Source organism: Jaculus jaculus, chromosome 14 (assembly GCF_020740685.1).
Source record: "Jaculus jaculus isolate mJacJac1 chromosome 14, mJacJac1.mat.Y.cur, whole genome shotgun sequence".
In the NCBI taxonomy this organism is placed as follows: domain Eukaryota; kingdom Metazoa; phylum Chordata; class Mammalia; order Rodentia; family Dipodidae; genus Jaculus; species Jaculus jaculus.
Genome location: NC_059115.1, coordinates 20,163,771 through 20,189,284, shown reverse-complemented (window position 1 = coordinate 20,189,284; position 25,514 = coordinate 20,163,771). Strand labels below are relative to the sequence as shown.

General features: G+C 46.7%; 2 protein-coding genes and 2 pseudogenes across 2 annotated transcripts in view; 2 read left to right on the top strand and 2 right to left on the bottom strand.

The window, feature by feature from the left end:
* LOC105945071 (myeloid cell surface antigen CD33-like) overlaps positions 1 to 4,322 on the bottom strand; it is a 28,249-nt gene extending 23,927 nt beyond the window's left edge. Inside the window, exon 1 of the mRNA XM_045134529.1 lies at positions 4,268 to 4,322. The gene's annotated coding sequence lies outside the window, so the exon portion shown is untranslated. The remainder of the gene's footprint in view (positions 1 to 4,267) is intronic.
* LOC101615713 lies at positions 1,011 to 4,609 on the top strand (annotated as a pseudogene).
* Positions 4,610 to 17,521: 12,912 nt separating this feature from the next.
* LOC123454852 lies at positions 17,522 to 17,906 on the top strand (annotated as a pseudogene).
* Positions 17,907 to 19,788: 1,882 nt separating this feature from the next.
* On the bottom strand, positions 19,789 to 25,504 carry LOC101616014 (myeloid cell surface antigen CD33-like). Its single transcript, XM_045133364.1, has 5 exons — positions 25,132 to 25,504; positions 24,674 to 24,958; positions 22,371 to 22,467; positions 22,001 to 22,070; positions 19,789 to 19,917 (listed from the first exon to the last, which is right to left on the bottom strand). The coding sequence occupies exons 1-5, from the start codon at positions 25,502 to 25,504 to the stop codon at positions 19,789 to 19,791; spliced, it is 954 nt and encodes a 317-aa protein (XP_044989299.1).
* Positions 25,505 to 25,514: the final 10 nt, after the last annotated feature.

Below are 25,514 nucleotides of genomic sequence, written 5' to 3'. Positions count from 1 at the left end.
CCTTTCTCCACCCTGAAGAAGTACACTCCCGTGTCACTTTTCCATGATACTGTGATGAGGAGAAAGCAGTTGCTATTCTGAGGGTCCCCAAGGTGGTGGAATTGACCCCAGGGGGCCTCCTGTACTTGTCAATTGGGGTTGTTTGTGGCCACTGGAGAATCCAGACGTGCCTTGACACCTTCCTAAAACCAGTAGCCAAAGACAAAGCCAGTGGAGGGATTGGGGTAGGAGACACTGCAGGTCATGAGGACACACAGACCCTCCTGCACCATGATCACCAACTTGGGCAGATCCAGCTTGAATGGGGGAGCCTGAGCCAGGGACCCTGCAGAGAAACTAGAGTTATCTTGGTGGTCCTGTCTTACCAACCCCTCCCTGTGTTCACTCACCTGCCCACAGCAGGGGCAGCAGAGGCAGTCACAGTAGGTGCTCGTGGGTTCTTACAGGTGAGCAGAGAATGGTGGGGTAAGCGCTTGAACGCGTGTCCTTGAGCATGAGAGTGTCAGGCTTTGGTGTCATGGGGCTGAGCGGAAAACCCACGGGAGCCATAGAGTGAAAGCTGAGTGACCACAGAAGAGGAACGTCCCACCACACGCCGTCAGCACTTTCAAGAGCCTCGGAGAGCAACCACTTCCACTTTTGGGGGCTGAGGGGTGGCTTCGAGGCAGGGTCTCACACTAGCCCAGGCTGACCTATAACTCATTCTGTAGTCTCAGCCCAGCCTTGAACTCACAGTGATCCTCTCACCTCTGTCTCCCTAGTGCTGGGAGTGCTGGCATCAAAGGCTTGCACCACCATGCCCTGCCAGTTCCACTTTTTGCATAGTGCCATGTTGGGGGGGGGGCACTCATTAGGAGGGCCTGCCCCCAGTTCTTGGATCTCTACCTGTGACACTTCCAACTACCCTGTCCCCAGCAGCCCAAAAGATGCTGCTGGCACCCACAGCCTCTGGAAGCTAGGGAGGACCATCCTGGCAGGAGCACGACTCAGGAGAGGCTGGCAGAGAAATCATGGAGAAGAACGCGTGAGTGCATTGCTCTGGGGTGAGGGAGGCGGGGTTAATGAATGAATGACTGAATAAGCAAAGTGGGTAAATGAATGTAAATGCCACACCCCCAGCAGCTCCTCTTTACTGGAAAGTGGAGTCAGAGGGGAGGACGAGACAGTCACCAAGGACTGAGGAGGTAGAGAGACCCAGGCCACCCCAGCAGCTGTAAGGGGGGGGGTGTGATGCAGGGGTCTGTGGACTCTGACTTTCGTGGGTAGTAGCAGGAGGTTCTCAGGAATAAGTGGACTGAAACCACGACTCCGATGGTTTCATGAGGAGGTAACCTCAAGTGGGGCTTCCTAACCTTCCTTACAAACCTTCCCCAGGCCTCCCCTGTGGGTGTGGACCACACAGAGGACTCCAGGGGGCCCTGTAGGAGGGGCAAAGCAGCAGGAAGCTGGGACTTTGGAGGCAAGTGGACCTGGCCTATATCCCCTCTATGTCTCAACTTCCTCATCTGTCACACAGAGGAACTACAGCCCCAAATCCTGTCTGAGGAGGCTTCAATGGGAGGGTGGAGGGCGGTGTTCTCAGACTCAGTGGTGTAGACTCGGGGGTAGCTGTCGGGTTGCATGGCCCACGTGCCCCAGAGACCACAGTGGCCTCCCTGCTCTTCTCAGACCTCAGCAATCGTCTCCTGGTGGTTCACACTTCCTGGGCCCTCCTCATTTAAGGCCTCCCAGGAAGGAGGTCAGAGCACAGAGGCTACCGGTATGGACTTGGCTCCCCAATGCCTGTGCTGACCTGCCCGGAGAAGGGGCAGAACCCCCCTGCACAGTCAGATGTCCACATTCCTGGAGTGTCATGGGCTGGATTGGATCCATCTTTTAAGTTTATGTGCTGAAGTCCTGACCCCCTGCACCTCAGAAAGTGATTATATCTGGAAACTGGGTATTTAAATAGGTATTCAGTTAAAATGAGGTCATTAGGGTGGCCTTAATATGAGTTGTGTGCTTATGAGAAGAGGAAATTGAGACATAAACACACCCAGGATAGAGTATGTAAGGATACAGGGAGAAGGCGCCATCTTCAGGCCAAAGAGAGATGCCTTTGGAGGAATCTGTCCTGCTGAACCTTGGCCTAGGACTTCAGGCTCACAACTGTGCGAACACAAACAAGGCCTGTGGACTTTGTCACTGAAGCCTGAGCGAACTGACACCTGGGGTCATCCTGACAATGCTGTGTGTTCACACACACACACACACACACACACACACACACACACACACACAAAGCTGTTCAGGCCATGGTGAATCACACGGTGTTAGTGGCCAAGCTGTGAGACCTGGCTGGGCAGATGAAGGAGAAAGGAGATGAAGGAGAAAGACTGGAAGGGTTGGGCCACCAGAGGAACCATCCGCTGCCACGGAGTCACCATCTCTCCTCTTTCCATGAGGACATTTCTCATCTGCGCAGCAGCATCTCCTCGGGGCTCTGCTGAGGTGGGACAGAGTGCTGGGACACGTGCAAACAGGACAGGCAGACACAACCTCACAGTCTGGACACTTCAGAGCTGAGCCAGCACGGGTGTTACGGGTGGTCTGTGTGTGCATGTGTGTATGCGCACGCGTGTGTGTGCGTGTGCACACGCTTCCAGGTTTTTGGTATTTTAGTCAAAGCCTGAAGAAAGGTGCACAAAATATTTTAATGGCAAGAAACTTCATTAAGACCAAAGCTAATGTAAAGGTCTGAAAGCACAGCCAAAGTGGCATCAGGCCACTTGAGTGGGGAGTATGCATGGGCAACAGGAAGTGCTCCGGGGCTTCTCCTTTAGGAGAGGATGGATTGGGTGCTAAGGGTGTAGCTTGGGCAGGGCTCTGGCTTGATTTGGGGTTGTGTAACATTGTCTACTATGCATATTTTTCCCATGGCTCATCTGAGTTTAATCATATGTATGCCCAGTTATACATAGGCATAGGATGGCAAACAGGGGCTTCTCCCTAAAAGTTCACTGAGAGGATACAGTTTACATTACTGCACATTCGCTCAAAGCCAGTCCCGGCTAGATGAGCTCCCTGCTGCTCCCATCCTGCATCTATCTAAGAACATACTTCAATGAGTACGGGTCATGAAGAACGATTGCTAGAGGAGGAGCAAACTAGCTCAGTGTTTGCAGCAGGATGTATGTGCAGTTTGTTACAGGCGGGGAAGCCGGGAGAGGGGGGCCCATGTTCCCAACAGGTTTAGGAGGAGAATGTGTTTACTGCTCAAGCAGTGTCCCGAGTGGTCACCTCATGGGGGCTAGGCTACGGGATTCCAGGGGAGGCACTGTGGGTCTGCTAAGAGGATGGATGGATATGGTGGGAGGCAAGGTCATCCAGGTCACAGATACAACCAAAGATAGATATCATGGAGGGAAGAGCACTGATGACCAGATCGCTCTATATGGAGCTCTGTTGTGCTAGGACAGCCAGACTATAAACAAAAGGGGCTGGGTGTGGCGGTGCAGGGGTCTCAGCACTCACTACTCCGGGAGGCAGAGGTAGGAGGCTCCCTGCGAGTCTGTGACCAGCCTAGGGCTGCAGAGTGAGTCCCAGCTCGGCTGGGGCTAGAGCGAGACCGTGCCTGTAAACACCCAGACACGTGGGCTGGAGCGGACGGCCTAGCGAAGGGTTGTAGCTCTCCCCGAAAACCAGAGGGCACTGAAGAGTTCATAACCATCCCTAAGGCTAGAAGGCCATAAAAGAAATACCCGCGGCGTTCGCGCAGGCGCCGCGCTCCCCGCTCTGCCCTGCGCTCCGCGGGCCGGCGGCCTCCGGGACCCCCGCCGCGGGCCCGGGATGGGGGGGCCGGGGGCGACCGGGGGTTCCCCAAGGAGCCGGACCAGTGCGTGGAGCAGCTCCACGGGAGCCGAGTGCGGACGCCGTGCGAGAAGACTAAGGAGATCCTGACCAAGGAGTCAATCGTGCGGGAAGTGCGGTGCTCCCCCCACCCCGCAGCCATCGGTGGAGCTCCGTGGCTTTGCAGCGCTGTTTAGGATTGGCGGGAAGGCCCCAGACCCGAACTACCTATTCATAGACAGAGGCTACTACTCTGTGGAGACCTTGACTGTCCTTGTGGCCTTGAAGGTGCCTTATCCAGAGCGCACTACCATATCGCGAGGAAATCACGGAAGTCCTCAAATTACCCAAGTATATGGCTTTTATGATGAGCGTTTTACAGAGTATGGAAATGCCAACGTGAGGAAAGACTTTACAGATCTGATTGTCTTGCACTTACAGCTTTAGTAGATGACAGGTTTTCTGCCTGCATGGAGGACTCTCTCCATCCAGAGGTACACCGGATCATCTAAGAGCCCTGGGCCTTTTACAGGAAGTGCCACATGAGGGCCCAGTGCGTGATCTGAGCATCGTGGTGGGTGGGGCATCTCACCACGTGGTGCTGGCTACACTTTTGGACAGGATAAAGCGTTAGTAACTATCCCCAAGGCTAGAAAGCCATAAGAGAAATAACAGAGGTTCAAGCGCCACATGTTCTCTCTCATATGTGGATCCTAGCTACAGATGATTGGGCTTCTGCTTGAGAATGAAAATACTTAGTAGCAGAGGCCAGTAAGTTAACAAGGAGACATAAAGGGAAGAGAAAGGAAGGGAGGAGGGTACTTAATAGGTTGATATTGTATATATGTAAGTACAATGATTGATATGGGGAGGTAATATGATGGAGAACGGAATTTCAAAGGGGAAAGTGTGTATGTGGGGGGAATTACCATGGGATTTTTTTTTATAATCATGGAAAATGCTAATAAAAATTTAAAAAACAAAAAGAAATAACAGAGGAGTTCAGCTCGGCTTCCCTGATTGATGATATACTCCCCTTAGCTCAGACTCAGTCTTGAAGAACCAGGGACCAGCTGGGTATCCTCCCTTAGGCATTCCTGGCTGAAGAAGCCCACTCTGAACAGACACAAGCAGCTACAAGTTCCCTGTCTACTACACCTGGTCCAGCCTGTTTTTCTTAGGATCCTCCTTATGAACTTGCACCTCAGCCTGGTTCAGTGCTTCAGACTTCATCCCGCTGGAAGGCTGCTGTCCCTCGCTGTTTCTCTAAATAAACAGTCTGTCGAGCTCAAGCCCAGTGTTCTCTCTTGCTTTTCTCTTACACTTTCCTTTCACTTACCAGTTAAGCTACTTGCCTGCAAAGCCAAAGGACCTAGGTTTATTGCCCCAGTACCTACATAAAGTCAGATGCACAAGGTGGCACAAGCGTTTTGTTCTTTGCAGTTGCTGGAGGCCCCGGCACACCCATTCTCCCTCTCTCTCTCTGTCTCTCAATCTCAAATAATTAAATAAAATATTAAGAACATTTTTAAAACCCCATATGTGTGTGTATGTAAATGTATGTATGCAATCGAGGAGTAAAAAAAATTAGAAAATGTGTAATGGGTTAGAAAATGCATAGTGGGCAAACACTGAGGAGGGAAAGCCTGGTTTATCCAAAAGAAACTGAGTGATAGGGTTGGAGTCTGGGAGGAGTTTCAGGAGCTTGGTCATAGAAGGCTTCCCTGACAAGTAAACAGAGCCATGGTGCCAGGGGTCCATCCACTGTTTCTTATTTATTTATTTATTTATTTTGAGAGAGAGAGAGAGAGAGAATGGGTGCTCCAGGGGCTTTCAGCCACTGTGAACAAACTCTAGATGCGTGTACCCCCTTGTGCGCATGTGTGACATTGCATGCTTGTGTCACTTTTGTGTCTGGCAAGATACCTGGGACCTGGATCAGCTAAAACCACAGAAAAGGATATGCACTTTCAGTTCCTTATTGGATCTGGTAGCCAAGTATCAGTGCCAAGAGGCACTTGTTCCATCTCCCTGATTGGTGAGGGCCCTAAAGCAGCTGATTGGCGTGGTGGTACACTCCTTTAATCCCAGCACTGAGGAGGCAGAGGTAGGAGGATCGCTGTGAAGTTCGAGGCAACCCTGAGATTACATAGTGAATACCAGGTCAGCCTGGGCTAGAGTGAGACCTTACCTTGAAGCCTGACCCCCCCGAATAAATAGTTTAAAGCGGATAAAAGAAGAATTTTGAAAATATGTTTTGAAAGAGGAGAGCACAAGTAGATAGGCAATAATAGTTTTTGTACCTTAATGTCACAACTGTACATTAAATTTAATTTTTAAAGTATTAGATATTAGATACCGTTTTAAAAGATGCAATAACATATCCATTTTTATTATATGCAGAGTAAACTTATATAGATTCTGATTGTTATTGTTCAGTGGGGTTGGATGTCCTGTATTTTTTTTGTGTGAAAAGGAAAAGCAGATAGAGAATTGGCACTCCAGGGCCAAAGCCACTGAAATTGAACTCCAGAAGCTTGTGCCACCTAGTGAGCATGTGCGAACTTTCACTTGCCTCACCTTTGTGCATCTGGCTAAGGTGGGATCTGCGAACATGGGTCCTTAGGCTTTTCAGGCAAGTGCCTTCACGGAGGGGCTGTTTTTAATAGGAAAAAGCTGGTTACCTAGATGTCTGTCCTTATAGATCTTTGGAGCACCAGATATTGTAGCTGAACCAGGTCAGGATAAGAGCTATGGTTGGGGACCGGTTGGCTGTTGGACCTTGAGGGGCTTATGTGGTTGGAGGTCTTTATCTCTTTATCTGAGGAATCACAATTTGGAGTGCTCTGTAGATCAATTTCAGAAGGGTCATGTCCATTGCTCAAGTTCTTTAAACATCAGCAAAGATTTTATATATGTATGGATGTATATGTGTGCGTGTGTGTATGTATGCATGTGCACACATACACACACACACATGCACACACACATTTCTATGGCTTGGTCTTGAACAGAAGATCAGCCACTTCTGTTTTTAAATTTGGGGAGTGTTGTAGACATCCAAACCACACACAGTTTGGGGGAGGAAGAGATTTATTTCAAACTTACAGATCTGGTGTGTGTGTGTGTCGTGGGGGGGGGGTCCATCCATGGTGGAAGAAGCTGATTCCATACATTCAAGCAATGAGAAACAACCAACTAGCCAGTAAAAATCTAAAGCAGCAAGCACAAACAGGCAGCAAGCAGCAGGGACCTAGGAAGAGTCCAAACCTCTCTACATACCTTTGTGCTGGAAATCAGATACAACCCCAAGCACATCTTCAAGCCTGTAATTTCTGTCTAGCTATATCACCACCCTCTTATACATGACAACCTCATGGAAGCTGTATCATGGAGTCTCTCTTTTGGTTAACTTTCTAGCTCCTGTGTCCTCTAGCATTTCCCAAGATCACTTAAAGTAGGTGGAGGGCAGGAAGGAGAAACAACTTGAATCCCAGGTGAAGGTCTTGTCATCCTCCTCCTCCTTCTACTAGAAAGTGTCCCTGGCTCCACTACCATTACCATAGACCTAGCCAGCACTGTATTGTTCTACCAAATTAGTTTATCATGGCTAAGGGGCCAAGATAATATCTACTCCATGATGGCTTCACATTATGCCCGGTAGCACTTCTCTTCTTGTTGCTGGGATGAAACATCCAGCCTGAAGCAGCTTATGGAAGGAAAAGGTTTATTTCAGCTGGCAGTTTCAAGGGGGAAGTTTCAGCATAGTGGGGAAAGCATGGCACAAGAAGGAAGTTGGTTCACGCTTTCACATAGAGGCAATAGGAAGGAAGTAGTTTAAGTCCTGGACTTGGAGCTGGGCTGCATAATTCTAGCCCTCCCCCCACCCAGGAATACACCTCCTCTAGCAGGACTCCCAAAGGCTCCACAACATTCCTAAATTGCCACCAGCTGGGGACCAAGTGTTCAAAGCACATGGAGACTATGGGGCCATTTTGCATTCAAAACATCTACCTGCTCTGTGTGTGTGATGAAGTGGGGGCAGTATACTGCACCAGCGTCCTTCTCAGTTCTGCTTTCCAACCTGGTGTCTCTGGGCGGAAGGGAAGAGGCCCAGGCTTGAGGATAAAGACAGTGCTTTGTGGCTTCTACGTCCTGGCTTTTATCAATCCCACTGTCCTGTGATGCCAGATCTGCCTGGTAATCCTGGGGAGAAGGCGGGGGCTCCTCTTTCACTAAGGATTTAGCTGAGCACATTTAACCACACAGTTGCCATGTGGTGGAGAGAGTGATTTGAGGGCTCTTCCCCAGTGGGTGGGTGGATGGTGGGAAGGGGAAGGTGCAGATGCCCTGTTGATTCCAGATTTTGGGGTACAGGAGGGGTCCCTTAAGTTTATGAGCCCTAATTTTGAGTCCTGTCCTATTTTTTAAAAAATGATAAAAATGGACTCAAGAAGGGCAGATTATGAATCATTGAGTTTATTGAGGGAGAAATCACAAATTGGGATCTAGGAAGAAGGCTAGAGCAGAGGAATAAGCACACAGAAAGCAGGAAACATGCACTTATAAGGAAGGCATACAATAGCTCATGAGGCTCATGTAAGAGAAATGGAGGTTTTTAGGGAATGAGCCATAAGCACGTGGGGGATAAGACCTATGTAGAGATATTGAGGAGAAACACACTCGTGTGGGAGGCACAGCATAGTCTGTGAGATTCATTTAAGAGGAATAGCTGGAGCAGAGCCATAAACATGTGGAAGACAGAACCGAGGTACTTATGCAGAGAAATTTAGAGACACCGCATCTGCCCTAGCTTCCCCAAGGAAGAATGCTAAGAGGGAAAATGGTGGAGACTGAAGGAAGAAGAGCAGAGGGAAGATGTCAAAAGAGAGTCTAAGAAATCCAGATGAGAAATGAGTTGGAAAGAGAGTTACACCCAGGGTTACCCTGAGTTTAGAGAAATTATACAGGTAAGAGGCCCAGAGTTCAGAGAAAGCAGCCACGTGATAGATCTAGAGTATAAGGGAATTACACCTGTGGTAGACTCAGACCAGAGGAGAATCTTAAGTGTGATTAAAGTAAGAAGTTACCCTAGGGCTGGAGAGATGGCTTAGCGGTTAAGCACTTGCCTGTGAAGCCTTAACCCTGGTTCGAGACTCGATTCTCCAGGACCCACGTTAGCCAGATGCACAAGGGGGCGTATGTGTCTGGAGTTCGTTTGCAGTGGCTGGAAGCCCTGGCGTGCCCATTCTATCTATCTACCTCTTTCTCTGTTACTCTCAAATAAATAAAAATAAAAAAAATAAAAATAAAAAAAAAGAAGTTGCCCTAAAGTGTGAAGTATAAAATAATCAGAAAATTACCCAGACCAAGAAACAGTATTCTGTTCTCCCCTGCCCCTGCCACACCACCACCCAACCCACCAGGCTGGATGAGAGGGAAAGCCAGACTCATGTGCATTAAACCAGAGATCACAGGACAGAGTGAGACAGAAAAAGAAGGCTGAAAATAGCCTTTATAGTCAACTGAAAATGGATTCTTTCATCAGATTCAGATATGTAAGGGGGAAACCCGATGGTTTGTAATTTGAAGGGCAGACCCCAGAGGACAGCCCGCCTAGGAAGTATGTGAGACAGTGGGCAGCAGGAAGTACTGTAGCTGTTGTAGATGAATCTGGATCACACAAGCATTCCATTCCTGAATTCCATTCCTGCCAAGGCACGTTGGCATGTGGGTTGGCATCTCCTGGCTCTTCTCTTTTGGACGTTTGTCCCTAACTAAAACTTCCTGAAGGAAGTTAGCTTTCTCCTGAGTCTCTTATGCTGTCCCTGTGTGGTACCTCAGTCCTGAACTCCAAGCCCCGCTGGCCTCATCGACTTTCTCAAGTTGTCTTTGTCGCCATCTACAAGGTTCATGGTTGTGTGTTGGGGGTGGAGGTGTACTGGAGAGTAGTGGATAGATGCCATCTTCTCTGAACCAGAAGTCTAAAGTTTACCAGTGTTTCAATCTGCAGCTCAATGTGTATGAAAAGCCTCACATTTTCATAAAGAAAAATCTAACTCAAGAATCCTTTCTGAGGACAGGGATGGAGGTGTGGGCATCAGGTACTTTTGTCAGAAAGTTCCACTTGGTTTAATAATGGTCCTCATGGATATTAACATGATATATAATCTCATAATGATTTGTGAGCTGCTGAGGAATTTGGGCTCTTGCTGATGAAACTGATTTATTATTATTATTATTTTATATTTTTTGGAGGAAGAGTCCTAGCTCCTGCTGCTGTTCATCATCTCTGAGGGGGAATTAGTCAGGAGAGGGCCTGAAAGAGGGAATGAAGCAGATGTAACACTGTCTGCCTCTCCAGCAGAACAAGAGTCCAGCATCCGATTCAGTCTCATCCAATCAGCTCCCCCCCCCCCTCTCTCTCTCTCTCTTCCTTTCTCTTTCTCCCAGGTGTGCCTACCCCTTCTGAATCCCTGACCAATCAGCTGTCTCTCGGCCCTGCACATGGAACATCTCAGGGAGATCTGAGTGGAATTCATTGGCGGTGGCCAAGCAGCAGTTGGCTCTGGAGCTGAGCTGATGGGACTCCGTCTTACAAAGCTGCGGACTCCAGGATTTCCCTTGGCAAAGCCGGGAGGACTTTCAGTGAGTCTCTCAGAATGCCTGCTGCCTGACAGCCTGTGCTACTGTTTTCTCTTTCTTGGAAGTTTTTGGAACTATATTAAGTATACTGTTGCTTATTTTTGCTTTCATTTCCCCCTTTCTCAATAGTAATAGGGAATCCAATGCAGATATGTTTATACAGTTACCAATGATTAAACAGGAAAAGAATGTTTCTGCAGAAATTTCTGAGGCTGTAATGTTTAAGCAAATTATGGATCCTGAAACTACAACTAAGTTCCTTAACACCACAAATGTATGTTTCACCTGAGACATGTCCCACTCATTGCTACATGCCTTATTGCCTGAGCTAGGACTCACAGTACTATATTGAAGAGCGGCGGTGAGAGTGGACACCCCTATCTTGTTCCTGATCTCAATAGGAATTCCTTCAGTCTCTTTCCATTAAGAATTATTTGGGCTCTAGAAGCTTTATATATAGCCTTTATAATTTGAGATATAAACCATCCATGCCAATTCCCTCCAATGTTTTGATCATGAAGTGATGTTGTATTTTGTCAAAGGCCTTTTCTGCATCTACTGAAATTATCATGTGGTTTCTGTGTTTAAGCTTATTTATATGGTGTATTACATTGTCATATTTTCGTATGTTGAACCACTCTTACATTGCTGGGATGAATCCTACTTGATCAAAGTGGTAATGCTTTTCATGTGTTGTTGAATTTGGTTTGCTAGGATTTTGTTCAGGATCTTTGCATTTAAGTTCATCAGGGAAAGAGGTCTGTAGTTTTCTTTTCTTGTGGCACCTCTGCCTGGCTTTGGTATTACGGTGATACTAGCTTCATAGAAAGAGTTGAGGAGCTTTCTCTGTTCTCTGATTCTGTGGCATACTTTGAGAAATATTGGTTTGAGTTCTTCCATGAAGGTTTGATAGAATTCAGATGAGAAGGCACCTGGTCCTGGACTCTTCTTTTGGGGGAGGTTTTTGATTAACTTTTCAATCTTAATGGGTGTGATAGGTTTGTTTAGGAGATTAATCTGCTCTGAGTTTAGCTTTGGTAGATGGTATGTGTCTAAGAATTTATCCATTTCCTCCATATTTTCAAGTTTTGTGGACTAGAGGTTTTTGAAGTAAGACCTGATGATTCTCCCAAATTCACTTATGTCTGTTGTCACCTTTCCTTTTTCATATTATCCAATTTTGTGGAGTAGAGGTTTTTGAAATAAGTCCTGATGATCCTCCCAATTCACTATGTCTGTTATGATCTCTTTTTTTTTTTCATTTCTAATTTTGATTTGGAGTGTTTCTTTTTTTGTTTGTTTGTTTGATCAAATTGGCCAAGGGCTTATAATCTTGTTTACTTTTTCAAAGAACCAGCTCCTTGTTTCATCAATTTTCTTAGTTTCCAATTCATTAATTTCTGTTCTGATCTTAATTATTTCTTTCCATCTGGAGCTTTTTGGGTTGGATTCTTCTTGTTTTTCCAGTACCTTTAAGTGGATGGCTAGGTTATTGATTTGAGATCTCTCTGTCTTTGTTATGAAGGTATTTAATGTTATGAATTTTCCCCTGAGGATTGCCTTCATTGTGTCCCATAAGTTTTGGTTCAGTGTGTTCTCATTGTCATTCATTTCTAGAAATTTCACTTTTTATTTTGTCCACTACACATTTATTGTTTAAAAGTGTGTTGTTCAGCTTCCAAGAGCTGATGGGATTCCTGGTGCATCTTTTGTTGTTAATTTATAGCAATACAGCATTGTGATCTGATATCATGCAGGAAATTATGTCAATCTTCCTAAATATATGGAGGCAGGCTTTATGACCCAGGGTATGATCTATTTTGTGGAGGTTCCATGGGCTGCTGAGAAAAATGTGCAGTCTGTGGATTTGGGGTAGGATGTTCTGTAGATGTCCATTAGGTCTAATTGTTCTATGGCTTTATTGAGCTCTCTCACTTTCCTGTTGATTTTCTGTTTGGATGATCTATCTGTTGCTGATAGTGGAGTATTTAAGTTTAAGTCCCAACTATTATGGTGTTGGTGGTTATTTCTGTTTTGTTGTCAAGTAGGTTTTGTTTTATGAATTGTGGTGCCCCTGTGTTTGGTGTATAAAGATTTATGATTGGGATAGCTTCTTGTTAGATCATTCCCTTGATAAATAGGGCTTCTTTGTCTTTTTTGATTACTTTTGGTTTGAAGTCTATTTTGTCCAATGTTAGTATAGCTATGCCTGCTTGTTTCTTCTTCCCATTTGCTTAGAATATCATTTCCCACTCGTTCACCCTGAGGAGGTGTCTGTCTCTAGTGCTGAGGTGTTTTTCTTGAAGACAACAGATTTAGAGCTCTAATTTTCTGATCCGCCCTGTTAGCTTATCTCTTGATGGGTGAATTAAGGCCATTGATATTTTGGGTAATGACTGAGATCCCTGCCATACTGTGGTCGTTTATGTGGTTTGGTGTTTTCTTGTACTTTGTAGTTTTTTGTGCCTTATCTGAGTTTGGTTATTGTGATCTGCTTCTTGTAGGCACTTGAGATTGATTATTTGATTCTTCTGTGCAGAGAATTTCCTGAAGTACTCTCTCTGTAGGTTTGGCTTTGTGTTCTTATGGTTGTGAATCTGAGTTTTATCATGGGAAGTTTTTCTTTCACCATCTATCATGAGGGATACTTTTGCTGTGTAGAGTAGTTTGGGTTGGAAGCCATAGGTTCTTAGACTTTGCAATGTTCCATTCCAGGTCCTTCTGGATTTTAGGGTTTCCATTGAGAAGTCTGAAGTAATTCTGATGGGGTTACCTTTAAATGTAATGTGTTATTTTTCCCTAGCTGCTTTTAGGACTTTCTCTTTGGTATCAATGTTTAGAGTCTTAATGACAATATGTCTTGCAGAATTTCTCCTTTGGTCCATTCTGTTTGGAGTTCTGTTAGCTTCTTGTAATCTGATCAGCTTTTCTTTTGACAGAGTGGGAAAGTTTTCTATGATAATTTTGTTGAATAATTCTCTGAATTTCTTCCCCTTCTGGCATTCCCATGATCCAAAAGTTGGGACCCTCATTTTCTGCTCACAAAAGTTTTTGTACATTTTGAAACTTTTGGACTCACAAACTGTTTCTTATGTTTTGTCTTCCAGTTGTGAATTTCTATCCTCCATACGGCTGACTCTATTCTTGAGAGCTTCTATAGAGTTTTGGGCTTGTCCAATTTGGTTTGCATTTTGTACTGTTTTTTAATGTATACTTTCCATCCCTCTGTTGAGTTCTCTTTTCACATCATTTTCTGCCTTTCTTGATGCTTCTTGGAATTCATCCTTGCATTTCTTTATGTCTTCATTAACCTTAGCCAGCTGGTTATTGAGATCCTATTTTTGTGGCTCTCCTTCAAATCATTTAACTGTCTTTGGAATACTTCCAGGTTCTTATCTGTTAGGTCTAGTAGTGTGAGGACAGCATTCATGCAATTATTGGCCCTTTGTTGCTTTTCTGAAAGTTCTGCTATTTGCTTGGTCAGGGTAGCATAGATTATATCTTCATTTTGGGGTTCTGATCCTAATGTCTCTTCTATGCTTTGATTAGATACATCCACTGTGGGACTGGGAAATCTTATTAGTTTTATTTGCACTTGACTGTTCATGTTATTCCTTTTGCAGTGCGGTCTGCCCATCACAGGTAGAAGCATTATTTAATTTAGGAGGAAGCTATGGTCTATCCTTGAAGTGCATTCAGTGGTTATTCCTTTTTAAAATATTTTTGCCAACTTCCATAATTGTAAATAATATCCCATGATAATTCACTCCTTACCCCCACTTTCCCCTTTGAAACTCCACTCTCCATCATATCCCCTCCCCCTCTCAGTCTCTTTTATTTTGATGTCATGATCTTTTCTTCCTTTTATGATGGTCTTGTGTAGGTAGTGTCAGACACTGTGAGGTCATGGATATCCAGGTCATTTTGTGTCTGGAGGAGCACGTTGTAAGGAGTCCTACCCTTCCTTTGGCTCTTACATTCTTTCTGCCACATCTTCCGCAATGGATCCTGAGCCTTTGAAGGTGTGATAGAGATATTGCAGTGCTGAGCACTCCTCTGTCACTTCTTCTCAGCACCATGGTGCCTTCTGAGTCATCCCAAGGTCACTGCCATCTGAAAATAGAAGGTTCTCTAACCAAAAGTGAGAGTAGCATTAATATATGGCTATGAATATTAGGAGAAGTGCTTAGCAGCATAGTATATACTTTTAGCCAGGCAGCAGCAGATGTTACACTCCTAGGGATCATGACTACTCCTGTTGTAGATTTTCAGTATCAGGGATATATTCCCTTCCATGGAGCGGGCCTCCAGTCAAATTAGAGTGTGGTTAGTTTCCCTCATAACAGATGTGCTACTATTGCATCTGTTGGCTCATTTGGCCTGGCTGGCCAAATATAAGGCTTGCAGTGTCCACTCTTGGGTATCTTCACTGGTGAATTCTCTGTCTCCCATTGAATTTCATGCAGCATGGTTTTTCCCAGCTTTCTGTCAGCTGGTCTACATGGAGGATGTTTTCAGCTCAGGTCCAGCAGGGTTTCTCAGTGACCTTGCAGCCCAAGTATATGGAGTATTCAGCAATAGTTTATTCCTTTAAAAAAAATTGTTTTTTAGTTATTTATTTGAGAGTGACAGACACAGAGAAAAAGGAAGAGAGAGAGAATGGGCGCTCCAGCCACTGCAAACTAACTCCAGATGCGTGCATCTCCTTGTGCATCTGGCTAATGTGGGTCCTGGGGAATCTAGTCTCAAACCTGGGTCCTGAGGCTTCAGAGGCAAGTGCTCAATGGCTAAGCCATCTCTCCAGCCCAAGTTACTCCTTTTTATGTTTGCTTCCACTAGTTTTCTGGTGGCAATTGGGCCTGCCTGCTCAAAGGGAAGGAGCCCATGAGGCTCTGGTGGGGGCCTGAGGACCTGATGTAGAGGCTTGTCGTTCGGTGATTCTGAGTATTGAAGTGCATGGTCATGTGGTCTGAAGTGGGCGGGTGGGGGGGGGGGGGCGAAGATGGGGTTTGGCCAGTGGGGTGGTGCCTGAGCCTGAAGGCATGGGTGGAGCTAATCTGACTAGCCTGGGTCCTTGAAAGGGGGTAAGAGGTGGTAGCGAGTGGGAAGCCGATCCTGAGCCTGGAGGCTGGATGGATCTACACTGGCTTGCTGGCTTGGGTCCGCACATGTGGATGGGGGGTGGTGAGGTGTGGCGTGGTGTTCCCAAGCCTGGATACACGGGTGGAGCTATGTCGGCCTGCTGGCTTGGGTCTGGGCCTGGGGTGGGGGCTGGCGGCGAGCGGGATGGTGTTCCCAGTGGAGGCGAGTGAGTGGAACAGCATTGGTGCTCTGTGTGCGGGCAAGTGGGATGGCGTTTGCAAGCACGGTGACCAGTGGGAGGGCATGGGTCGGTGGTGACTAGTGGGGCCGTGTGTGGCATGGGACGTGGACGGCGCTCGCGGGGCAGGGAGAGCGGCCGGGTGTTCACGTCTTGGTGGCCAGTGGGATGGTGTTCACCCGTGCCTGGGGGCGCAGGCCAAGCCACGCTGGCCTGGGTCTCCTTGCCTGCAGTTAATGCAGGAGGACCCTGTGGCTGGGTCTATGGCTAGGATGGCTTCGTGAGGGGATTGAGGGATTGGTGTACCACCCGAGAGCATGGGAATCAGCGAATTCAATTAATTGTTGTCCCTCCACGCCTTCCCACTGGAAGTCTGTTAGAGTCAGCTCCCCCCAGAAGACCCAATGAACCCTTAATGTCTTGCCGTTCCTTCTCCAGGAGGTGCAGTACTGTTAGGCTGACACCATCGTGAACGGAAGATCCAGACATCTATTTTTGAGCTCATTTAGAAGCAGAAGAGCGTCTCAGTCCTAGGGGGACATGAGGAGGAGTGGGGAAGCCCACAGGAGGAGGGATGCCATGGAGGAGCAGGCAAATGCAGCCTAGAGCAGACTCAGTACCCTGGAGCCCATGGAAGCCAGTCTATAAGCTAAGTCCTGCTGGATCACAGACATACAGACTCACCTGCAGGCACCCGTGGCTGCTTTTGTGCTTCAGCAGGAAAGGTGAGCAGGCGCAAGGAAGAAAATATAGGCTGCAGAGCCTGGAATATTTATTATCTGACCATTTACAAAACATCTTGTAAATGTTGTGGCTTTTAAATTATTCTTTTGGGATGGAGAGCTGGGAAAAGTATTACTACTGTGGTCAGCTCTGGGGCTTAGAAAGTTCTCCAAACACTAATATGACATTTGGACCTGTATCGGGACATCAAGGTGTCAGGGAATCCAAGCAAGGAGAAATGGGATGGCAAGAAGGAAGTTAGGAGTCTGTTGTAGTTTTTTTTTTTTTTTTTTTTTTTTTTTTAATTATTACAGGCTGGAGAGATGGCTTAGCAGTTAAGGCATTTGTCTGTGAAGCCTAAGAACTCATGTTTGGATCTCCAGGTCCCACACAGCCAGCACACAGTGATGTGAGCATGCAATGTCACGCATGTGCCACAAGGAGGCGCACGCATCTGGAGTTTGTTTGCAGTGGCTGAAGTTCCTGGTGTGCCCATTCTCTCCCCCCCTTCCCCCCACCCCCCACCCCCGTTTCTTTCTCCTTTTCTCAAAATAAATTTTAAAATCATTTATTGGGCTTCAGGCTTTTGCCTGTGAAGCCTAAGGACTCACACTCAACTCCCCAGTACCCACATAAGCCAGATATATATACATGGTGGTACAAGTGTCTGGAGTTCATTTGCAGTGGCTAGAGGCCTTGGCATGACCATTCTCTTTCTGTCTGCCTCCCTCTCTCTCCCTTTCTCTTTCAAATAAATAAAAATAAAATATTATTTATTTATTTGAGAGAGAGAAAGAAGCAAACAGAAAGAGAGAGTATGGGTATGCCAGGGCTTCCTGCCTCTGAAAATAATCTCCAGATACATGCGCTACTTAGTGCATCTGGCTTTACATGGGTCCCGGAGACTCAAACCCAGGCTGTCATGTTTAAAAGAAAGCATTTTTGGACAAACCAAAGTGTAAGCTGACGGCCCGAGATATTGCCGCCAAGCTGGGAACCCGGGAGATGGCCGAGATGGACCCCAAGACTATGCAGGAGATCACCTTGGTGGTGGAGACACTCTTGTAGCAGATGCAGGATAAATTCCAGACCATGTCTGACCAGATCATTGGGAGAATTGATGATGTGAGCAGTCGCATTGACGATCTGGAGAAAAACATCGCCGACCTCATGACACAGGCTGGAGTGGAAGAGCTGGAAGGTGAAAACAAGATACCTGCCACACAGAAGAGTTGAAGCTGCCAATAATTCACACTGAGATTTGGAGTACCATTTTTTCAAGCCCGGAAAACCCATGTGGCTTTCTGAAGCTAACATCTCTGTGTAGACAGGTTTTGTAAAGTGTGTTCTTACCACATCCTGTATAGCTAGTTTATAGACTGACCTTCCCCTTCCCTCCAGTTTCTCAGACACACTATCTTCACATCTTAGAACCTGGCCAGTTATCTCTTAATTACTAAACACTAAAATTTTGTTGATTCCTGCATAAAATTGTCAAATTTTTTAGTGTATTTTTGTGAAGTCATTTTTCTCCTGCTGTTCTTTTGTAGTAGTTGCTGTTTGATAAAAGTGGCTGTATAATTTTTATTAGGTAAACAGTAAATCATTCCCTTATTGGTAGATTCAGTGAAGTGAAACATTTGTAGAGTTTAGAGTTCTTTTATTTTCAGCACAAAGTGACTATTGAGCTAATACTAAATAGAGTGTTGAAAATACTTCTCAGATGGCTGAGAACGTTTTTAAATGTCTGTGTAGAAGTATCTGTCACGACACTGCTGCCAAAACTCAGAGTTGAACCACAGCTTGTGACTAAGTCTGAGATGAGATGCTGAAACCAGCAAGAGGTAACCATTGCCACTCTACATCCAGGGCTTTGAAAACTCAGCGAGTGAGCCAACAGCCTGAAGCATGGTGGCATTCATTTGTGAGATTTGCATGAGATTCTAGTAACTTCAGAGGGCTCCATCTATGTTCATTGACAGTAATTACCAGAAAACAGTTTAGCAGGATCTTAAAACCGGGTAATTCCATCCTTTCTTTGAGCTACTGACTGGAAAAGTGGAAAGAGAGACCACATGACTCTATGCCAATCACATGGCTCAATAATGATGTGTGGCTGGTAAGAGGCTCTGGCTTTTAAGAAATAATATTTTACTTGAACTGTTTCTTGCCTAAATTCTTGCAGAATAAAAATTTTATTATTGATTATAGAAGACAGATAATAAACTCTTGTCATTGACAATTCCAGTGTCTGGAGTGCCAAGCCTAGAAGGCGCTTCTGATTACCTGGAAGGTGATCCATGTCACCGTTCCCACAAAGTGATTTCATACAATAAAAACATGAATACATGGGAAAAAGAAAGAAAGCATCTTTAACTGCTGAGCCATCTCTCCAGCTCTGTTGTAGGGTTTTGAGCAGTGAGTGAAGCTGATGTAGGGACTTGTTCCATGTCTCCATAAGCACCCTGAGCCTGTGGGCCAAATGTGTCTCAGGTGGGAGAGCAGTGAGCCCACATTCTCCCTGTACCAGGACTCCTTGGATGAGTCTTTCAATTGAACCTTGATTTATCTTCCTGGAAACCCTGAGGAGTAGACATGTTGACATACTTTGAATGGAGAGGAAACCCAGACATGGAACAGGGAACTGTGTTTCTTTATGTCATAGTCTTGGTAAATGCAAAAGCACATACTTGGCCACAGGTCTCTGGTTGAAAATTCCAATTATTTCACAGAGCAGGAGACTCAAACAGCGGTCTGAACACACTGCCTTTGGGGATGAGAAGTATATTAGTCAACTTCTCGTTGCTGAGACAAGATACCTGATAAAAATTAGTTTAAGGGAAGATTTATTGCAGCTTACAGTTCTAGGTTACATATAGTTCACATGTCAGAGAAGGCATCGCAGCAGGAGAGGCAGCTGGTCACACTGGCGCCCAGTGAAGAAAAGAGAGAGTGGCAGATGCTGGTGTTCAGCCAGCTCTCTCCTTTTTATAGAGTCTAAGACCCTGGCCCATGGAATAGCGCTGCCCACAGTTAAGGTGGGTCTTCCCATTTTAGTCGACCTAACCAAGTTAATCACTCACAGGTATGCTCAGAGGAAGACTGATCTATATGATCCCTCAGAAGTGGTTCTAGGTCTTGTCAAAGTGACATTCAGTATAAACCATCATAGTGTCTTTCTGAGAATCACCCTCAAGGCTCCATAAAGGACACCAAGTCCTGGAGGCTCCTCAGTGAAGCTGGGTCTCTGAATAGTATAAGGCGGTATCCTCTCAAGTCCTTGCCCCATGAAAGTTGAGGGTGGCATAGTGTAGGTCCTGCTCCATCCCTAAGGCAGGGGACTCCCTTGAAGAGCTTGGGTGCTCAGCAGGTCTGTGAAAATTGGAGTCTTTCTGTTGACCCTGTGTGGACAGAAAAGAAGGGGGTCACAATGGAAAACTCAGAGAGGGACTACGTGAAGGTAGAAAAGGTCTATAAAATGAATTTATACTGACAGGACATTTATTCACTGTCATTCTTCCATGGGATGTTCCTGAAGGCATCACATGACCATGTATCCAACACTTATAGTACTGATTTTCCTCTTGCCAGATATACTGACCATTCACAAGACCTAGTGGAAAATTCTATGATTTTACCCATTTTATAGAAAGGGAAGCTAAGAGCCAGGTGTAGTGACATCTACCTTTAATCCTAGCACTTGGGAGGAAGTGTTAAGAGGATTGTCATGAGTTCAAGGTCATCCTTAAACTACATAGTGAATTACAGGTCAGCCTGGGCTAGAACAAGACCCTACCTCAAAAACAAAAATAGGCTGAAGAGATTGCTTAGTGGTTAAGGCACTTGCCTGCAAAGACAAAGATCCCAGGTTCAATTTTCCAGGACCCATATAAGCCAGATGCACAAGGTGGCACATGTGTCTGGAGTTCATTTTCAGCAGCTAAAGGTCCAGGCATGCTCAATCTCTCTCTTTCTCTCACACACACTCTCTCTCTCCCTCTTTTTCTTTCAAGTAAATAAATAAAATTTTTTAAAGAAAATTTAAAAGGGATGGGGATCTAAGCTTCAGGGAGGTTGGGTCCTTCACAGGGACACCCATCAACAGATCATAAACCCCACTCAGGTCTCCTGAGATGTTCCATGTGCAGGTCTTGGGTTCACAGGAGGGTAGCAATGCAGAGACAGGCCTGTGGTTCAGGTGTTAGAGGGATAAAGACAGATTGCTGCAACATGTGATTACTAAGTGTGCCACCATATAGGTGAGCCAAAAGAGGCATAAAACCAGCAAGTTCTTCAGGGACCATGTTCTTGTAGATCTCTATATGATGGAGACATCACTGGAATGCTGTTAACACAAGGCCTAAGGTGCCCATCACAGACAGGAGAACAGAATATCCTGGAGACTTAGCATTGAATGCTGGTGGAAATGGCTAGTGATTATACAGCAAGACCATCTCCTGCTGCTGGACCAATCCCCAGCTCTAATTTACTACAATACTTCTCAAAAATATCTTTAATACCCACAGTGCCCATCTCCTTGCCTCCTCCTCCTCCTCTCTCCTCAATGCTCACCAATCAGGAGCGATTTCTCCCCATGAGGCTTCCGCACCTGATGGTAAGATGGGCTAGATTCCACTCTGTTAAACCTGTGTCAGCCTCATCCTTGATATTGCACCTGACAGCATCTAAAACAAATATCTAGTCCCCTCCTTGACACCTTATCACCCCTGGCCACGGGACCCGTCCTCATTGGTGGCTTTCCTCTGTGGCTGCTCCTCTCAGTGCGTTGGCTGTTTCCTTCTCATCTCCAAGATTCTTGAGTGCTGGAGTGCCCCTTACATTGTCTGTGGGCCTGCTCTTCTTTGTGGTTTCAAACTAACAGATCTTGATGTGGTAGGTCCCCAAACTGTCCTGTGTGGACCCTGCTCTGACTCCAGACACTGACATCTTTATCTTCATCCTTGGAAGCGCAGTGAGATGCTGATTGTTGCAGAAGTTCAGTCCACCAGCAGTGCTGGCCATCACAGTCATTGGAAGGTCAGGTCTGAAGTTACACAGGATCAGCACAGTGCAGTCACCTCTAACCTCTATGGGCACCTATGACATCTATAGATGTCTATGGAGTCATTGTTGATGACCATGACATTCGTGTAGTGGAGACAGTGGCCTATCTTGTCTCATGTCACATGGCCATTCATTCTCACCCATTGGCTTTTCAAGATGTATCCAGAGTCTGACCTCCCAATCAGACCCATCACAAGGACCCTGGACTGTGTGTGTTCCTCTTGGGAACTGAGTCTTACAGTTTTCTCAATGGCAATTATCCCATGAGTGACAGGTCTGTGATCAAATAACACACATACATCAAAAAGGAAGGGGACGGGGGCAAGCTGAGTTCTGGACTATGGAATGTTGCACCCTAGTGGGCCACACCTGGAAGTGTACTGAAGATGGACAGGGTCCCAGAGTGCCCATGCCACGCACCTGGGAGGCTGGGGATCTGTAGTTCATGTCCACCATGGTCCTGGCTGCTTTCTTCCTGTGAGACTTCACTCTGGTGGGAGACACAGGACTCATTCAGGCTGGTTTGCTCAGATGTGAGCCATTGTCATAATCTTGGAATTGGCCACCATTGCAGGTTTTGGGAATGCTGCCCATCAAACCCTTCTTACACCACTCTCTCAGTTTCAGGGACCAGGTGCTGGGGACAGACCCATGCTTTCCCAGTGGTTGCATCCTGAGTTTCCAATACCACTCAGACCATGTTGTGACCCTAGGTCCTTGCAACCATGCAAATTCCTCCAATGCCATGTCTCCAACCTTGGTGCTCCCCTGACCCAGAGTTGGGGCTCACATGAAGAAGATGAGGCAGAAGCAGATGGCGAGCAGAGCTGTAACACCAATGCCCCCAATCACTCCCAGGAGCTCTTCTGTTGCTGCTTTTGTCCCTGCTGAAAAAAAACAGGTATGGCTGGTCTCTGATCTGGATAAGCAGGCCTGACCCCACCTCTGCACCTCTAAGAACCTATCCTCTGAGTTGAAGTTCTTCCCAAAGTCCTTCTCCACTCACAGAACTTCATAATTGTCCAGAACCTGAGGAGAAGGACATGATCTACCTGATCTAGATAGATAGCAGAATCTCTCTCTTCCAAGACCCATGCTCCTTACAACCCAGAGACTCTGCAGCAGAACCCAGTTGTGGACACAGCAGAAGCATGAAGCTTGGGTCCCAAGAGCTTTGCACTAGACACAGTGAAGGGGACAGAGAGAAGGTGGGACAGCACAGAGTTGACCCTCCTCTCTTCACATGAAGTGTGTCTGAGTTTCCTCTCCTGATCTCCTCTGTCCTGTCACTCAGGGACACTGATTATTTGCACTGTAGAAGGGGCAGGAAGCAAGGGGGCAGGAAGTAGTTGTCTGACCACAAAGACAGAGCCAGGTATATACTCCATGGTTCATCCTGGCTATGTCTCCCAGGATCCCAGCTCCCAGATGTAGGGGTAGGCCTTGGCATCTGTCTACGACACTAAGGGAAAGGCACCCCTCCCTTGATGGGTTCTTTACCCAGTGAGGACCAGACATCATTATGAATGGAACAGAACATGGTGGGGAGTGCTGGTGGCTGGTTTTGTGTGAACTCTTCTGGGGAGAACCAGTAAGTGCCTGCTACCCCAGGCTGAATAAACTAAAAGCTGACTCCACCAAAATTCACCTTAATGGAGTGATGAGCTTATTGGTCTTTGTAATGGGAATGTGGAGACCCCTCAGCAGTTGCACTGAGAACTCTCATGGCCGCACGGATAACAACCTCCCCATGGCTGGGCATATGTTTCTCCCTGTCGCTTGACCTTGTGCTTTCTATGTGCTCCACTGCTCCCCCGAGGCCACAAGACCTCATGCATCATTGCAGAGAGCTGGCACCCAGAGTGACTGAGGTCTCAGGGGAGCTACGACTCTCTTCCCCAGCAGCCCTCTTTCTATGGGGGAATATCAACAGGCCCAATCTGGAGTTTCTCATGTGCAGTCAGAGCTACTTTCTGATGGCAAAACTGACTTTTTTCAGAGAACCATGACACATAACAGTTAGACCAAAATCAGAGCAAAAGGCTGGGGAACTGGCAGGGAACATATCTTAATAACAGTAAAATAAAATGTCTTAAAGAGTCATGTCACTATTCCATGTGAAGCTATCATAGGGAGCATGTCATGCATGTGTCAGACCCATGGGATATACAATGACAAGAGAGAACCCTGATGTGACTCCAGGTAACAGTGACAAGTATGAAGGTTCATTATCGGTGACAATGGACCACCTGGTAGGGATGATAACAACACAGGAGTCTGTGCCCACGTAAACAGGTAAAGAAAACCTCTGTATTTTCCATTTAATTTTGTTAGAAGATAAATTGCTCTAAATACTAGCCTATTGCTTTTTATTTTGAGAGAGAGAGAGAGAGAACGAGGCAGAGAGAGAGAGAGAAAGAGAGAGCACATAGGTGCACCAGGGCTTTCAGCCACTGTGAACAAACTCCAGACGTGTGTGCCTCCTTGTAGCACACATGTGACATTGTGTGTTTGCGTCACTGTGCATCTGGCTACATGGGACCTAGAGATTTAAACATGAGTTTTTAGACATCACAGGCAAGCACCTTAACTGATAAGGCATCTCTCCAGCCCTTAGTCTATTTTTAAAATGCCCCAACATCAGAGATGGAAGGGAAATAGATCTATATGCATGGTTGAGGGGAAGCTGACTCATGACCATCTTCTACCCAGTGTCAAAGAACACATGGTCAGGAGGTTTGAAGAGCCATTTTGGGATGAACCTCTCACCACATCTGCATCTGAAAACCATGTCTGAGTGAAGCCGGCACAGGCATGTCCCTAGCAACAGCCCCAAGGAGGGAGGTCACTCCTGCTGGACCAAGTCCTGGTAGACATGGAATGGGGTTCTCTGTAGCATCTGGGCCACAAGAGGGGTATTCCCTCTTCACATGGGTGAAAGTGAAGTAAGACAGTAATTCCCACTCCCACAGGGATAAGGCCTGTGTCCTTCTATTTGCCCTGCTAATCCAGGTGTCCAGGACTCAGCTTCCAAGGCTCTGCAGCCTTGCTTTCCTACACCTTCACACCCTCGGGGATCAGGGCCCTGGCTGCACTCACAGGTGACATTGAGCTGGATGGTCCTCTCCACAGTCACACCAGCTCCAGGGAAGGTCACCTGACAGGTAAGGTAGGTGCCATGGTCCTGGGGCCGGGGCATGAGGGTCAGCATTGAGGAGAGCGTGGTCCTGGGGCCGGTGGAGATGAGAGCAGATGACATCCAGGAGAAGATGGGGGGTGTCCCCCGCTCACAGGCCCAGGGCACTGAGCAGGTCAGGTTGCTGGGATGGCCAGCATCCAGGGTCATTGGGAGGTTGATGTGGGGGGTGTGGGTGAGGGCTGGTGAGGCAAAAGGGACACAGGATCAGGACAGAGCAACATGCAACCTTGGGGAAGCCCAGGCTCTGATCCAGCTCTTCCTCTAAACCCAGATGCTCCAACCCCACCTCTCCTCTGTTCGGGTCCCAGACTACCCTAGCCATGCCCTGAACCTTCCCCTGACTGTCACTCACCTGTCACATGCACTACTGAGAGGTTCTTACAGTAATTCCATGTTTTATATCCTTCTGGCAGGAAGAAGTATGAGCCATTGTCACCCTTCTGTGCATCTCTGATGTCCAGGGAGCAGTTATTTTTCAGTGGGTCCTGGAGTATATAGAATCGCCCCTTGGTGTCCTTCTGCACTAGTTTCATCTGGTTGTTGGTGGCCACAGGAGAGTCATGATATGGGTCAGCCTCTGTACGGAACCAGGAGCCAAAGCTTTTAAAGGAGTATGGATGTCTGAGTTCGCACGGCACAAGAACACACAGACCTTCCTGCACCGTCACTAACTCCTGCACTTCCAGCTTGTATCTCTGACCAACGTCCTTGCACTCCGTGGCCATTGGTCCATTG